The 18272-nt window shown below is 37.4% G+C and overlaps 1 protein-coding gene across 1 annotated transcript in view; it reads right to left on the reverse strand.

Moving 5' to 3' along the window:
- Positions 1-18272, reverse strand: part of ATP1B3 (ATPase Na+/K+ transporting subunit beta 3) — a 46239-nt gene that overhangs the window by 1634 nt on the left and 26333 nt on the right. Inside the window, exons 2-6 of the mRNA XM_027061699.2 lie at positions 17373-17501; positions 12422-12529; positions 6546-6730; positions 4330-4380; positions 571-657 (exon numbers count right to left, since the gene is read on the reverse strand). Coding sequence (XP_026917500.1) covers positions 571-657; positions 4330-4380; positions 6546-6730; positions 12422-12529; positions 17373-17501 — 560 coding nt within the window. The remainder of the gene's footprint in view (positions 1-570; positions 658-4329; positions 4381-6545; positions 6731-12421; positions 12530-17372; positions 17502-18272) is intronic.

The following is an 18272-nucleotide window of genomic DNA, read 5'->3' on the forward strand; positions in this document are numbered from 1 at the left end:
TGAGGAACTGTTCCAGGTTACAGGTGACCAAAAATGTAACAGTGAGATATCCCGCACTGGGAAAACATTTTTTCTTTTGCAATAAAGGGAACAACTAGTAAAATATTGACTAAGTCTGTAGATTGGATGACAGTCCTCTTGTCTTTAGGAAAATAAAACTTAAGCATTTAGGGCAAGAGGCACATGTTTCATTAGTCCCAAATGGTTTAGGAAAAAAATTACAGAGACTGGAAAGACAAATGAGGTAAAATACTAACACCTGGGAAATCTAGGTAAACGGTCTACAGAAATTCTTTGTACTATTCTATCCGTTTTGTTTTTTCACCTCTGTATACTCTCTAAGCAAATTCTTAACGAAAGAGAAAATGATATTTTGAAAATTTATCGTAAGTCTTACGTTTTGAACTGTAGATTGGCGGTGGGGAACCTCTACTTGGCATCACCATTTGAAGACCAGAATAGAAGATACACAAATTACACAGAACATGTGTCTGCCGACAAGTGATATTTTAGTACAGATGTACCAATTTCCCAAGGGTCACAACCACTTATGAACTTCTAAGTACTTACATGCAGTTTTTTCCCATAATATGGAAAATATTTTAAATCTATAGCTCCATTGGGAGGATAAGTTGATAGAGCTGCTGTGTTTTCACTCTAAAGTAGAAAACAAAAGAAACCCCTTTTTAGGTCACAAAAACCAGAATGTATATTAAGGCAGTATCAATTATAAACAGTATGATGATGTTACAATGCTATCCCAACTGCATTAATTACAAGTGTATTTTTGAGAACAGATGTGCTAATCTTGATTTAAATCCTTGGACATAAACTATCCTGATTCTTTTTACATTTCCTGATAGACCCTACATGCTGTTCCATGAGAGTCCCTTCTAACTCACAGCCCAACATCTATTCATACACTGTCTTAAAATCTTATCTGCCTCTAACTACTAAAATGCCAGTTCTCCAGCCACTGACAGCAGGAATGCACCAGTCTGTATGGACCAGTGTATTCCTGAAATGACTTAAAATACTGTGCTTCCACACTGTAGAATGTGTGGCTGGCCTAGGAGGCAGCAGGTCCGAAAGTTTTCTGTGCTTAGTAATGGTAACCAGAAGGGTAAACTATGACGCAAGTGACAAAAGTCTTCTCAATCAATTTAAATACCTTTGAATTTATGAGCATGTGTAAATCAAAGTACTGAAATTACTGGAATTATATTCCATGTACTTAAACTAATAAACATGACATAAAATATACAAGTTAATCCTTCACAATCCAACTCATGATGATATCTCTATTATCATCTCTTCGTGATAGAGAATTCTCAAGTAACACATTCTGAATAGGACTAATTTTAATGAGTAACTTTAACACACAATGAGTAGATGACATGGGCTAAAATCAGTGGAAGTTTACTAAGCGCTAATTAAAATATTAGAAAATGCTTGCATCCTAATTTCTATTTTGTAAAGCACACAGGAAACACTATAGCAAAACTAAGAATCTCCTCTAAGGAGAAGTCCTACTCTGCTTCTCTATCACGAGTAGCACGTGTGAGGAACAAGTGACAAAGCAAGACGGCACAAAGCACAGAGTGATGCTACCCCACAGAAGCTGACAAGGCTAAGAGAAACAGTAAAAACCATGTTTAGTCACCACCCTACATTTGTACTCTATAATTAAAAAATAATCACTGTGATGAGTGCCCTTCTGTACTAATTGCTTTTGTTTAACCTATTTTCTCTTAATACATGAGCCTACTTCACAGAAACAGAGATGTTCCCCAACACATAAAGGAGGTTTTCTTTGGGTTATAGTTTACTGAGCTGGAAATTCCAGCCAGACACCACACTTAACTTACACTGACCTCATTTAGGTCCAACACCCTTAAGTGGGCAGGATCAGTTACAAAGAGGGGAACTGAGGCTCAGTTAAGAGGACATGCTCAAGATCACCCAGGGTGACTCTTCATTGTTCTCTTGGTTGGTACCAAAAACGTAACATTGGCAGGCTTTTACTTAAACTTGTACTTTTTATACCTTCTGTTAAAATAAACATTTAGAAATTATGCATATCTGAATACTGAGATACTTTAGGGTGAAGCATACACAGTTTTCTAAGTATATGAATGACATCATATTAGAAACTAGGAGCAACTGACAGTCACTAAGTTCCACTGAAAACAAAGTTTTAAAATCACATTTTTTTATACAGTCGCCACCCTTAAAAGACTTGAAGAACACAAATTGGAAATGGGTAGGCATTTACCTTTTTCTTCTGCATTTTTCTATATTAATAAGATTTATTTTTATAGAAAAAATTGAAAAAATGACAAAAGGAATATTCCATCTTTTGTAGGAACCATCTTTTAAATGCTCAAGAGCATGTTGTCCTCAATATTTCAATATTTTCAGAACTCTTACATAAACGCAATTAAAGCAGATCAAATTTAAGAGTACAAGATACAAGACAAATATAATGGAAAACAGCAACTATGATGATGTGCAATAAATGCGGCCATCTGCCCTACAGAACCACCTCTAAAATGTACGCACCCCACCTATTACTCCTTTGTGACTAACCTAGGAGTACCAGGCAAAATCTTACAAGCTTTCTAAAAACAAAAATATTCCACAACTCAATTAACAAAATCCCCATCTAGTTTATGTACTTTACACATAACTCTTGAAAGCAAAAGGGACAAAAAACTGAAATCTGAGTCATTAGACCAGGATTTTTCATTAACATTTCCACCAACTATTCTAGAAGCAAAGGATATCCAATAGATAGAAGTCCAGTTTAAACCCTAAGGGAACAGTTACATGGAGTTGTTTATACTGCCCAAAGGTTCACAAAATTGAAATCTTAGGAAAGAAGTTTACTAAAGCTTTTGGCCTTCTGGCCAAAATGTGCTTTCCTTTCTTAGTAGCGTTGGCCCCGTAGAGCCCCTGCTCCAAGCTTATCAATGTGGTCCACTCACACACAAAGGCAAAAGCTCCTGCGTCCAGATACACAGTCCTACGTGGTCATGAAAGTAGCACATCTAACCTGGCCGGAGCCTGGCACCTGAGCCTCAGAAACTTCCTACTTGGAAAGCTTGCAAGCAAGAACAGAATAGTTGCTTTTTCTAAATGTATCTCATAGCCATAATGCTTCCTTTTCATCTTAAGAGATACTAGCATATGCTTACTTCATTTTCAGCAGGATTTATCAAGAAAAGCTCAGCTTAGATGTAGCATCTGGTTGTAAGCAGCATACTGACTGAGCTATGTTAGTATAAGGAGATAAAGGGAACTGCCGAGGATTCACACACTTAGACTTCAACCCAGATGAGAAGCCACAAACTTTCTGGCTTTTTATTCTAGTCTAAATAGTGAATACTCAAAAGAAGTAAAGATACTCTAAAGCAGAAATTCTCAAAGCATGAGCCCCAGACCATCGGCATCACCATCACCTGGAAACTTGAGTTAGAAATGCCAAGTTTGGGCCTCACCCCAAAACTAGGGAGTCAGAAACTTTGGGAATGGGACCCAAAACGTCCTCCAAGTGATTCTGATGCATGAATGAATTTGAGAACCACAGAGCAAGAGATTTCTGCCCACATAAGAAATCCATTCAAGGCGAAAAGGAATATAATTTTCTTCACAAACAACTTGAGAAGTGATTTCAAAGTAACATTTCAAGTAAAATACCTTTGACATAGATTTAGAGCTGGAATGCTAATATTTTGCACAACAATAAAATTAAATGTAGAACTTTACATTTCTCCTTAGAACTCTTACCCATCAATTTACATATTTGTCTTAGTTGCACTTGCAGCATGGAGAGAAAACAAAAGTTATGAGATGAAAACTTCACAGCACTCTGGAAGAAAATAAAGTAGGGGTAGGAGAGAAAAATACTGCCTCCACCTTAAGGAAAATGTATCCTGTTTCCTGAAATCTCAGATGCCATTGATGTACACCGATTTATGTATTATTAAGATAGAAAAAAACTCTTATGATACAGTATTAAGATGCAATTAACTATAAGGCCATCCCCAATTTCAGTGTTATTAAGCTAGAAAAAAGTGATCTCAGAATCAATGAAAGATGGTATATGCAAAGGCAGTGTCTGTGAAATCAATGCTCATGGAAAACACGTCTTTAGGAATTATCATTTGCAAGTAGAGAAGGGCTCTACACCCAAAGTTCGGTGGAATTTTATTCTTCTAAGATTGGCACTACAGAGGACTTTCAAAAAGGGACAGGAAGAAAAAACAATGACTAAGACTCACAGACTTTTAAAATATTCAGATATACTAAAGCTTTTTGAATACTAACCTTTGAAATACATTCTATCCTTGGTTCTCCTTGAGGCTTTAATCCAATTATCTAAGGAAAAGAAAAACTAATTGAAACATCACAAATGTATATGAAAGAACCTCCTGAGTTGTTGCTAGGGACCCAGAGATGGAAGGGTTGAGATGCATATCAACTCTAGGTATTAAAACCCTATTACATCTGCCTTTTACTCTTGTGTAGAGGATTACAATGGACTTTTTAATATAATAATCTTACCAATTTGCTGTCTTATTGTATTGGGGCAGTGCAGAAAATAAATCAGTTCCTGAATAAAACACAGTATTGCACTTTGCTACCCTTAAACCAAGAAGCAAACAGAAACTTTTAATGCAAACGTAAGAATTGCAGAAGCACAATAAAACTGTTTTTCACGAAACTGTATTAGGTCAAACCCTCAACATTTGTTTCCATAAAGCTTGCATGGACTTACCGTATTTCCCATCGATCTATTCCACAAAAATGCATACACTGGGATGAATCCCATTTTAAGACACAGTACCATTCAGTTCCACGTAATAAAGCTACTTTCATGTATGTAGCTGATATAACTAACTCTGAAGGGCAATAGATATTTATTTTGTGGGAGGATCTTTTTATGTTTTGAAGTTATATTCATTTTACATGCGAATGCCTGTAAATGTAAATATTCCTCCCAAGAGGTAAGTATTATGGAACCTAAATAATATCAACATCTTTAACTATCATTGCCTATGTGAGGACTTTGGAACAAACTCTACTGGGATTAAATCCCCTGCTACACTCAGCATGCATAGCTCATGAATAATCCATACTTGAGCTTGATGTTGTCATCTTGTCATGCCCTGTAAAGCCATGTCCCATCAGTCAAGTATAATCTCAGACCCTCTGCATTCAAAGAGGACATACTGAAAGAGAAAAACAAACTTGGAAGGTTGGTCCTGTAGGAGAAGGAACTGGAACTTCTCTTGGCTTTATACTCGGAATAGATTTTCCAGGAATCTAGACTTTATGAAGATATTCACTTCTGGAAGGCTGGGATTCTAAAAGGCATTTCTGTTAAGGTAAATACATTTACTTCATCTTACAAGCTAGACTGTCAAGTTTCCCATTACTCTTGGCTTATTTGGTTAACTTTAATTTAATGAAGTCTTGCTGAAACATCCGACTATAATTATTCTTGAGTACCTACTATGTGTCAGGCAATGTTTCAGAATGATCTCTAGAGTACGATGGGATAATTAGGAACCTGTCATTGTCCATGTGGGGAAAGGAGGAGAGACCGGAGGGGTGTCAGTCTGGGTATGTCGGGGTCTAGCTGGCTCTTCCTATAGGGAAACTCTTTATTTAGCAGTGCCAAGAGATGGTAGCAATGGGCTTATCAAGGGTAACTTTAGTGATAAACTCATGATCTTGAGAGGTCTCCACCTGTTTAAGAAACTGCCTTTTCTTGGAGTAAATGATCAGGAATAACCTCATTCTTCAAGGGAGACCTTGCAAGCCTCAATAGGGTAACTGTGTCAGAACACAGCTCTGCAATACAATATTTATAGAGCAGAAAGGTACAGGGGTTAGAGATGACTTATTACATAAGAAAAGCATCTTCTTTTGCACAATGACTCCCAGGTCATACTTACTAACACACAGAGAAGCTAATGAGCTTCAAAATTTTCTAATGGCTATATAATTCAGGAACATCTTCTGGACACCAAAGCAAAATGCTACTACTATGGTTACAACTGTAACACCCCACTGAGCTCATTATAATGCAATTTTATTTGTATCTCTACTTTTTAATTATATGTACATACACTATAAAACTATGCTTTGCTACTAAATATTCAAAGTTTAAACTAAAGCCTAATAGATTCTCAATGGAATTTTAAATTTATAACCGAATTCAAAGATGATTCAAAGATGAGCACTGCACGTTAATAAAACCATGCTTTATGTATGACAACCAGAATACCTGCCCCTTGACGCATTAACCTATGCCTAAATGCATGTAACTAAAAAGGGAAAAGCGTAAGTTGTTTTACTTCCCTAATCCATGATTGATTTAATAAACCAGTCTTGGTTTTTGCTGTATTCACTTTCTAAAGGTCAATTAATATCACTGCTAACCTTTTAAGCAAGTTACCCCTAAATGAGAAAAAAACAGTTCCAAGCTACTCAATAGAGGATATTAGAAAAAAAGCAGCAGCAATATAGGTACATACTCTGTTCATTTTCACAAGAATACAAGGATTTCCTCTGGAGTAGCCAAACTCTGGATCATCCACACCACTGCATGCCTCAAGTAAGGCAACAGGAAACTGACATGCATGATAAATTGGACCCTTCTGTACAAAAAGCACTCGGTCAGGACAAGCTGTGAGATTCTTCTGTTCTTCTAAATCATATGCTAAAAAAAAAACATATATGCGTATATAGATCAGCTAGAAATAGATCTTAAATACAACTAGGAACACATCATCCTTTGGACAACACTCTTTAAAAACAAAAAGAACATACTAATTACCATATTATTATTCTAGGTAAAGAATGTTAAGTTTGTCCAACTTTTAACAGGTTTACTAAGCTGTAACACTTCAGATGTTTACTGCATTCAACAATAACAAACTGGATTACAGATCAATGTCTTCTGTTACCATCAGGTGGCGCCAGCCATGACTATTGCATTATCTCAAAGCTCATGGCGCAAAAAGATGACAACCTATAAACTTGTCCAATCACTATGCTGTACACCTGAAACTAATGTAACATTATGTGTAAACTATACACCAACTTAAAAAGAAAGGTGAGAACATAAAAAGGCATTGCCACTTCTCCCCTATGGAATTTACAATGTAACAGGAAAACACACAATTTTAACTGAAGGGCCTACAGACAGAGTGCTATGGAACGCTCTTCAGCAGGGACTACAACAAAGCTGAGCATCAAAGGTACCTGTGAGCTAATATTAAGTTAGAGGTAACATCTTAGATAAACTCAGTGATAAAGGGGTAAAATGGTTACAATTTGGAGATGGGGAAGAAAGGAGAGGGAGAGACACACAATGGTTTTTCTGCTGTTTGCTCCACACTGGCACAGTATTAGGCAAAAGTGGCACAACAGTGAGCAAACCTGACGTGGTCCCTGCCCTCAATGAGTGTGTTTATTGAAAGATACTAATAAATAGTTAAGATCTACCACAGTGCCTCAATAAGAACTGTTGGTGTGTGGGTACAACTGGTACCAGAAAAAGGTCACTTAAAATGAATTCAACCAAAACAGGAACAAAAATTGCAAAGTAAATGTATTTACAAGAAAGTGCAGATCTTTACTTTGGGGGAAAAATTGTCAAAAAATCTTTAGTTTCATCTTATATATATAAAAAATTAGATTATAATTGGAATTATGTACTCATTTAAAAGAATGATTCAAATATTTGGGAGGTGGGGTAAACTTTTATAACACAAGAGGTACCTATCATATGACATTCATCACTTTTTGACTCTGGTGGCACAATCATAAAGATCATTTTGCAAGAGATATTCAAGGCTTTCACCAATTTTCCCCACGGGCTTTTACTGCATACACTTTTTGGTAATATATCCATTCATTCAGTGACCACTTTTGTATTAATTGTGCCATGTTCTACTTCCATACAAAACCACAATGCAGGGGGTTGTATGATGGTCACATTATGAAGAACCCCCTACCCCCAAGTCCAAGGTATCATGGGGACACAGGTCACTGACCCCAGACAGAGTAACCAAAGAGCCCTATACACCCGAGGAAAGTCTAAAATAAGAAAAAGGTCAATGAGTGGGTGTGTCTATAAAGACCTAAAAGTAAAGAGGTAATTTGAACAGAATGAAACTTCAAATTGTAAGCAGTATCTATTAGAAAAAAGAAGACAATGTATCTTTTAACCAGAGATGGTACACTTTAACAGCAGAAAGGCTTTCCTAAAACTCAGCAATGACAACTGAAAACGTAGAAAATGAGAGAAAAACAAGAGATCTAAGAGCCAACTAAGAGAACAGTTCTAGAAAGAACCAGAAAACTGAGTTGTGGAAATGATCAAAGTAATTAATAGAAGGTAATTTCTGTGAAATTATTTTTGAAAGATAATAATTTATTAACCTAAGCCTTCATCCTGAAAGATCTCCATCAAGTTCCCAGTAAAGTTCTATTTTATTTTTTAAGTTTAGAGAGAGGGAGACAGAGAATCCCAAGCAGGCTCCACACTGTCAGCACACAGCCACATGTAGGGCTCAAACCCATGAACTGTGACAGTGAAATCCAGAGTCAGATGTTTAACACTGAGCCACCCCAGGTGCCCCCCAGTAAAGTGGTATTTTAAAGACTGAAACTAAAGTAAATTTTAGAACCCCAAGGAAATACATATAAAAACAAAGTAAAAATCCAGCCTTGTGGAGGAGAAAAAGGCAATACAAAGTAACTAAAATTCTAGATGCAGCTAAACTACCACCTATAAATGCAGACTGAGGTCATTTTCAGAAATGAAAGGACTCAAAATTTACATTTCATGTATCTTTTCTTATGAAGTTATTTGAGAATAAATACACTCCACCAAAACTAGGCAGTAAATTAAGAAAAAAAGCAGGAGCCAAGAAACAGTGGATCCAGCTAAAGTGATTTAAAAAAAAAAAGAGTCCCAAAATAACAGCTGTATAGTAAAGTTCTAAACAGTTACTAGTACAGACTATGGCAGGAAGGGAAAAGCTCTAAAGAGTTTTCCAGGAAAAAAAAAAAAAAAGACTTAAGAGGATACCTCAAATAACAGTGTGCAATTAAGGGAGCCAGAAGAGTGTCTATAGATGATGGAATAAGACATAAAGATTAAGTATAGAAAGGCAACCAATAGCAAAACTAAAAATAATAATTACTAAACTGGGTTGTAAGGTGGAGTGTCTGAGGCAGGTGAAGTAAATGCTCATCTGTCATGGCAGGAAGTAAAGACAATATATAAAAGTGATAAATCAACAGCTAGAAGGAAAGTATAACAGAAATACAGAAAAAATACCATAAGAGAAATTTCAAGAGCATGAAGTTCTTTCCTGTTGAACATGTATCCAGAATCAAATTACTCACAACCTATAAAGGTTTAAAAAAAGGGGGGGGGGGGCTGGGTGGCTCAGTCGGTTGAGAGTCCGACTTCAGCTCAGGTCATGATCTCACAATTGGTGAGTTTGAGCCCTGAGTTGGGCTCTGTGGTGACAGCTCAGAGCCTGAAGCCTACTTCCAATTCTGTCTGTCTGTCTCTCTCTCTGCCCCTCTCCTGCTCATGCTCTCTGTGTCTTAAAAATAAATAAAGGTTAAAAAAAACATTTACAGCCTCCATTGCTTCCTTTCTTGCCAAGCCACCATTCTACTCATCTAGTTAGTGTAATGGCCTCCTGACTAGCTTCCCTTTGCCCTTCAACCCACAGTCTCAAAAAAGCAGCCTGAGTGATCCTTTAAAAGTTGGGAATGAGATGATGTTATTCCCTGCTTAAAAACCTCCCACTTGGTCAGTGTAAAAACCAAAGAACTTAGTGATGGCCTCTAAGGACCCACACAACCCATCCTTTACTTCCCTAACCTCCTAAAACTCTTGCCCTGGCTTACTCCATCCAGCTCCTCCAGCTTTCCTGATAAACCCTGAATGTGCTGGGCATTATAAATAAGCTTCAGGTCAGTTCCCTCATCTTGATATCCTCCTTAAGGGCCCCCTTCCATGAGGCCTCCTGGACCTCCCTGTTCAAAACTACAACCCTTCCCATCTCCGTTCTCTGCTTCATGTTTCTCCCCAGCACTCATCACCTTCCTGTACACCACTGGACTACAAGCTCCATGAACACACATTTTTTTCCTGTGTTCACTGATTAAACTTCAAAGAGTGCGTGACATAAGACAGCCTTGAAAAAATATTTGTCGAGGAAATTAAAAGGACTGCAGCTAGAAAAGAGTAGGGCAGGAAACTGTTTTCATTACAGAACTTTCTTTACTATTTGATTTTTAAGTCATGGATTATATGCTCACAAAAACATCCTTAAAGAACTATCAAGGAAAGATTTAGAAAGTCAAGTGGATGGTATAGGATTGAGGTTTTTGATTTAAGATAAGAGGAAGTTGAGGAATTCTGCATGCTGACAAGAAGGATCCAATAAAGAGAGGCTAAATACACAGGAAAAGGAGAGTAAACAATGCTTCCAAGACCATGGAAGAGGAAGAGATCCAAAGCAGGACCGGTACAGGTGGCCTATGCAAGGAAGGGCCTCAGAGCAGGAGAAATATCACACACAAAATGGCTGTAACTGTAGGTTGGCTTTTCTAGTAATGAGGAAACTGCAGGAGTTCCCATCTGAGTCCTTCCATTACTTTTTGAAGCAGGGAAGCAAGTTATATAGAGGAAAAGGGTTAGAGGTTTGAATAGAAATTGGAAATAATCCTCTAAGAATTATCCAGAGAAATTCAGCAGGATTGCCAGGAAATATTTGAGGGAGGTGGTCAAGTATTCGCAGTGCTAAATAGTCCCATGGAAAGCCTTCAGCAGCCTGCTCGGGGCAGGCTCAAAGGAAGGGCCTTCATTCAGGAATTATATGGTTTCATCTAGGAGAACTATGTGGCTTCATCCATGTGCATTTTATGACAGACTGACAGGCAAAGGATTTTAGAGTACTGGCAAAACTGAAAGTGAAATGAAAAACCATGGAATTAATAAGCTTAGTAAAAAGGGAAGTTAGGGAGAAGAGGATGGGACAAAATAAAAGGGTCAGTGAAGTGGAAGTCCCAATGAGGTAGAATAGTGAGGGAAAGTTAAACAATTAAACTACAAGGTTGTGTCAGGAAAGCCTCAGTGATTTTGGCAATGGGGTCCTACGTGTTCTAAGGAATGAATGTAGATCTGGAAGAGGTGAGGTGATCATGAACCAACAGGCCAGGGCATGTGATGATTATTCATGTGAAAGGTAACACCAAAGAGGTAGGCTAAACCGAACAGGAGGAAAACTGGGCTAGGACAACTATTAGAAAGCATTACAGACTGGCAACTCCAAAACCCACAGCAGATATGTATTTGGATGGGTTATTTATTTTCATTTTTTAAAAAAATGTTTATTTTTGAGAGAGACAGAGACAGAATGTGAGTGGGTTAGGGACAGAGAGAGAGAGGGAAGCAAAGAATCTGAAGCAGGCTCCGGGCTCTGAGCTGTCAGCACAGAGCCCGACGCGGGGCTGGAACCCACCAGCTGTGACATCATGACCTGAGCTGAAGTCGGATGCTCAAGCGACTGAGCCACCCAGGCACCCCTATTTATTTATTTATTTTAAATTAGAACATGAGTGGGGGAGAGAGGCAAAAGAAGAGAGAGAGAGAATCTTAGTAGGCTCCACACTGCTATGGGGCTCAATCCCACAACCCTGGGATCATGACCTGAGACAAAATAACGATTCGGATGCTCAACCGACTAAGCCACCCAGGCACCCCTGGTTTTGTTATGTTTTTACGTTTACTTATTTATTTTGGTGTGTGTGAGACAGAGACAGAGACAGAGAATCCTAAGCAGGCTCAGTGCAGTTAACACAGGGCTTGAACCCACAAACCGGGAGATCATGACCTTAGCCAAAATCAAGAATTGGATGCTTAACCAATTGAGCGACCCAGGCACCCCTGGTTTTGTTTTTAAATAACAAACATCATTCCTTGTTCCCTCCACAAGTAAGTACTACATTGGATTCAAAAGATCCAAATGCTTAGAGGCATTATTTTGTATAATTCAGTTTGCTTTATTAGTCAAATGCTTTTTAATGCAGATATAAATGTCATGTCTCAATAGATTTATTCATATACTTAATACAGAAAAGTCAAATTCAACTGCCCATTGAGCTTAGACCCCTATGTCTTTTCATAAGTTAGAATATTCTCATGACTAATTATAAAATGTACTTGCCAGTCCTCTCAGTTGACTGAGTTTAAGAGAAAAACAAAACAAAACAAAAGGTAAAACAGACTCTAAGAAAGAGGTTTCTAAAAGTAATCATTATTTGGTACCAGTTTCTCAGTACCTAAAATCTTTTACCTCACTCTAAGAAAAATACTTACGTTTTAGAAAGTTCCTAAGGTCTTCAGTGTACCTTTGATAGGACTCTGGATCAGACGCACTGAATGAATATTCCAATGCAGTTACTGGTTTTGGAAAAACCATAAGTCCTATACAGAGATAAAAGAAAAGGGGGAAGATTAACTGCAGCAAATTCCCTTCTTTCTGCTTATTCTTATACCTAAGGGGCAGATCTCAGTAAATTACATGGAAAACTGTGTTCATAGGTATGCTGAAATTATCAAGAACTTCTCAGTTGATTATGAAGGTACAGACATCTAAAATGAAGAGAATTGGAAATCTGCAAAATCATCTCACGCATTACCAATTAAAAACCTCCCTGAAATCTGATAATCTACAGTTAAATTATAATTGCTCTGTTCCTGATTTTAAAAGATGCAAATTTTACTTTTTACTTCCTACACTCATTTTTCTATCAAATATTTTTAGGTTTTGTCAATTTGCTATTAATCAGAAAAGTTTTAGCAAATCAGTCTCAGCACTTTAGTCATTCAAATTACAACTGTATGGAAACATACATAAAACTTTTTCAGTGGAAGAGGCCTATAAAATTTTAACTCTATGGTTGAATATTCTTCCTTCAATAATAAACACTGCTCTATAATTCAAATGTGGTTTTCACATATTGAATTTGGCATATAACCAACAATTTCATATCAAGTCAACACCCATGTATACAGAACATGTTGCATGAGTTTATGAAAAGAAAATGTAAGCATATTTATCTGTAAGGAAACATAATCAGGCTTCCAACTTTAATGTACGCTTTCTTTGTTTTAAAAGCATCCGATCTAGATTATTAATTCAGCCTTGCACCCAGGCTTAAGAACAATCCTAACATTTTCACTAGCCTCTAAACATTTCCCATACCAAAGTTATTAGAGATGCTATGCCTTGCACTGAATCTGAAAATATACAAATGACAAAGGGTTGTTTTAATTTCCATTAAAACTGCTGCTCACAGATCTCTAGTTCTTTTTTTGTTATTTTTTGGTTTTTTTTTTTTTAACAGTGTTAACATTTTAGATCAGATCCAGTTTCTTTTAAATCCTTGCCTGTATTGGTTTGCATTGATCTTGAGTTAAATTAGATGCAATGCTACCCAAATATGATGAAACAATGTTCCTAAATAGCAGAGCAAATCTTCTATATTCAACACAAAAGACCTCCCAATTAAACTCCCTATTCACTTACATAAACAAACCAGAGATCACTTGGATTTAGATAATCCCCTATGCCTGATTTTCCATCCACTGCAACATCTCTGGGCAAAAACTTTATGACTTCTTATAAAAGTATTTAATGAATAATACATCTTACAGTCCAGTATATTAAATGACCATCTGTATATGTCTGAAATTGTTTGCTTTTATTTTTAAGGTTTTATAGCAGGAATAGGATATAATATCCTGCAAGTAAAAAAGTAAGAGAATCAAGGCAGCTTGCAAATAACTGTATTAAAAACCCCTAATTTTAAGAAAAACCCAACATAAAATATTCAGATTGCTAAAGAAATTTTACTTTAATTTTCTAAGTATTTATTTTATATGTAGGCACATATATTTTAAAGTTTATTTGAGAGACAGCACAAGTGAGAAAGGGGTAGAAAGGGAGAGAGAGAGAGAGAGAGAGAATCCCAAGCAGGCTCCACAGTCAGGGCAGAGCCCCACATGGAGCTCGAACTCACAAACCGTGAGATCATGACCTGAGCCAAAATCAAGAGTTGGATGCTTAACCGACTGAAGCAACCCAGATGTCCCTAAAGAAATTTTAAAGAAACACATGAAGATATCTGTGTTTTATACAAAAGATTACATTCCTTTACATGACTAATGGGTTTTTTTTTTGATAGTGAGAGAGAGCACGCACATGAGCAGGGAAGAGGGGCAGAGGAAAAGAGAGAAAGAGGGAATCTTAAGTAGGTGCCACACTTGGTGCAGAGCCCAACAGAGCTCAATCCCACCACCCTGGGATCATGACCTGAGCCAAAATCAAGAGCCTGGATGCTCCACTGACTGAGCCAACCAGGCACCCCTACATGACTGATTGTATTTATTTTGAGAGAGGGGAGAGAGAAAATCCCAAGCAGGCCCTGTGCTGTTCAGCAGGGAGCCCAATGTTTGGGCTTGATCTCATGAACCATGAGATCATAACCTAAGTCGAAAATCAAGAGTCAAACGCTTAATGGCTAAGCCACCCAGGTGCTCCTAAGGGATTTTTCAATGATTCAATTTGCAAAAACTTTAAGACATGAAAGTCTAAAACTGAATTTTTAAAAAAGATTTTTACTTTATTATTTTTTTAAACACTCTCTCCAGCAAATTTTTTTTTAATGTTTATTTTTGAAGGAGAGAGAGAGACACAGAGCATGAGCCAGGAAGGGGCAGAGAGAGAGGGAGACAGAATCCAAAGCAGGGTCCAGGCTGTGAGCTGTCAGCACAAAGCCTGATGTGGGGCTCGAACTCATGAACTGTGAGATCATGACCTGAGCCGAAGTCGGATGCTCAACTGACTGAGCCACCCAAGTGCCCCAAGATTTTATTTTAAGTAATTTCTACACCCAAAGTGGGGCTTGACCTTACAACCCCAAAATGAAGACTCACATATTCTACCAACTGAGCCAGCTAGGTGCCCCAAAACTGAACTTCTAATACCCATTACTTCTTAGACCTTGCCTAATAATGCTCTTGGAGCCCTAGTAACTTGCTATTTAACAACGTGTTTGAAACTCTTAAGTAAAAAACCAAAGCAGGCATGTACAGTACAGGTGGATTTTATACACAGTATGCTAAAGTCCCCCAAATAAAGTCTTATCTTACTCAAAATGAAGATCATCAACGGAATGCAAAAACTTTAACTCCTCTATCACCTTACAATTTAAACCACTGGAATATGAGAATGTGTGCATACAATGTGCATGTTTGTTGGGGTGTGATGGGCAGGGTTTATGTTATATGTATGTATATTTTATGTACCAATTTCAAACCAGCATTTATTTTACCGGGTAGAAACAATATTATGGAAATAATGTTATTTAAAAATAAAATTAAGGAGCGCCTGGGTGGCTCAGTCAGTTGGGCATCCGACTTTGGCTCAGGTCGTGATCTTGCGGTTTTTGAGTTCGAGCCCCGCGTTGGGCTCTGTGTTGACAGCTCAGAGCCTGGAGCCTGCTTCAGATTCTGTGTCTCCTCCTCTCTCTGCCCCTCCCATGCTCACGCTCTGTCTCTGTCTGTCTCTCAATAATAAATAAACGTTAAAAAAATTTTTTTTTAAATAAAATAAAATATGGTCAATGCAAAAAAACCAGTGTATTAAATACTGCATATAATGCAGAACGTACAAGTAGGAAGAAAAAAATATTATCCTTAATCCCTTTGTAAAGAGAATATTTTAACAAACTAATGTATATTCATCCAGTGTTATATATACATATGTATGTGTGTACATATATATTTATTTAAGGTAATGATAAGACTTTAAGTACTATAATATACTTGTAAATAATTTTAAGGAACTTGGTTTGAAACTTGAATATATGGAACACATCTTATTGCTTATATTATTCATGCAATTGTAAACAGTTTATTTCTGAAATAGATCAGATCATGTTCACTGGTAATCAAGTCACATAACTTAGCAAGAAAAATAGTTATCTTAGGATTAGTCTAGGTAGAAGAAAATGCTACAATGAGAGGTGAGGGAAAAATGAGTATGGAGTTAGTCTCTGATACTTGGTCAAATAAACTAAAAAAGAGAAAAGAGTGATTCCTGATGTTTACACAAATGTTAACAGCAAACCAAGGAAAAGTCATTAGAACAAAATGTTCAAGAAAAGATGGCTAGGGAAAGTGGTGTAGTCTGGCTGTTGATATGGCTCATAAATCCATACGATGAGCCAAGATCTAGTTCAGAGTTTGTCAACCTTAGCACTACTGACCTTTTGGGCTGGACAACTCTTTGTTGCAGGGGGCTGTCCTGTGCCTTGTAAGATGTTAAGCAACATCCCTGACCTCCGCTCATTAGCAGCATCTCTCGAGGTGTAACAATACAAACTGTCTCCAGATACAACCACAAGGCCCTTGGGGAGCAAATCACTGCTGGATGAGAACCACTGCTCCAAAAGGAAACATTCTACTACACTCGTCCCTTCACTGGCCTGCCTGCCCACCCTGCCTGCTGTCCAAATCCCAGTCCTCCATGAGAAGCCTACCCTTCTCTAGTATCTCTAAAGGTTGTTCACATTTTTGGGAATTATTTATACTGGAGTTCTGCACATTGTTATATTCCTCTATAGAAAGTGCCAGCACCTTGAACGGCCATGTCCAATAACGAAGGTAAAGCTGGCATTCAAATTAGTGTTTCAGTTGAGATTTTCTTCTGTAGTGGACAACCCTGGAGAATATTTTTTCCTTAAGACAACAAAGAAGAATTGAACACAGTAACAGTATACTCATTTTATTCTCTGATGTATCATTATTTTTCTTACCACTTCCATATTAAGCCATTAAAACTATGAAGCTTTGTAAGACTGATGCTCTAGCCCAAGCTAGAGCTAAAATGTTTACTTTGTAAGTAAATTACTCAAGGCCAAGTGAAAATGCTATACAATATTCGCAAAAGCCATCCATTGACCATACTGATCAAATTTGGCTTCACTATAATTGTCAATATTCATTTCTGCTTATTCCTGGCAAAGGACTCAAGATTTATCAGCTCAGGTCTTTATATCACTACGTAAATAGAATAGGTTTTCAAATCAGTATGTAAATATAAAAGGTCTTTTTATCAGTATGTAAATATTTAACAACAAAAATCAAAATTTCCACATTACCTAACCCTAAGGCTTAACTTTTTACCTATGTAAAAAATTTACAGTGAAGAAAAAATATAACCAAATTTTGTTAAAAGCCACAATAACTGCAATATAATTACCTGGACTAGGAATCTGGTCACGGTATTTTGGAACCTCATCATTCAGAGTCTGAAGCATAGCCCACATTGTAAATGAGAAGAGTGCAGCCAGGAACCCATAAAAGACTAGGTAGAAGAGCAAGATCAAACCTGCAAAAGAAAATAAAACTTAGGAAATTTAGATACACACACACACAGTGCATATGTGTGGGGGTAATGGGAGGGCAGACACGTTAAAGAAACAAACCAACTGTTGTAAAGCTAGGATTCCAAGCTTTGCCATGCACACAGCCAAATATCTCCATATTCAGAACAATACACATTTGCCCAAGCAAAGGGTATTTCAGCAGGCAGGACCCACCCATCCCATGACCCCTCATCTCCACCGATACTTTCAAGTACAGATAGCTTCTACAGATCATACTCTGGTTCAAGGTCAGAGCTTTAAAATTCTAGCACATGGGGAATGTCTCCCAAGATGGACTTGCTGTCCTCTAGGAAGATAAAAGATGATTTCAGGTGGAATAAAACCCCTATATGCACATATTCCTTTAAGTGGCAAACAGAAAGGAATTAGCACTTCAATCCCATATTTCACAATAGTTATTTGCATAAATTTAAGTTTTATAAAGTGAATGGACTTAACAGCCAGGAAATGTGCACAGAAGGCAAATCATGAAGATGGTATTCAATAAATGATGTTTAGGAAACACTAGTCAAGTGGAAGGCTCATGCAAAAGCAAGGATAGGACAAGTGACCCAACCAATGGGACTTCACAATTCTACTGCTAAGCACAAAGCAAGAGTTGGCATACCCAAGTTTCAACATCAAGGGCTTAGTCTTTTTTTCCTTCAAAATCTGGAAACACTAAAACAGATCTATCCTAAGCCAGTGATTTATTTTAGGAACATCTAAAATCA

This window comes from Acinonyx jubatus, chromosome C2, assembly GCF_027475565.1.
Source record: "Acinonyx jubatus isolate Ajub_Pintada_27869175 chromosome C2, VMU_Ajub_asm_v1.0, whole genome shotgun sequence".
Lineage (NCBI taxonomy): Eukaryota > Metazoa > Chordata > Mammalia > Carnivora > Felidae > Acinonyx > Acinonyx jubatus.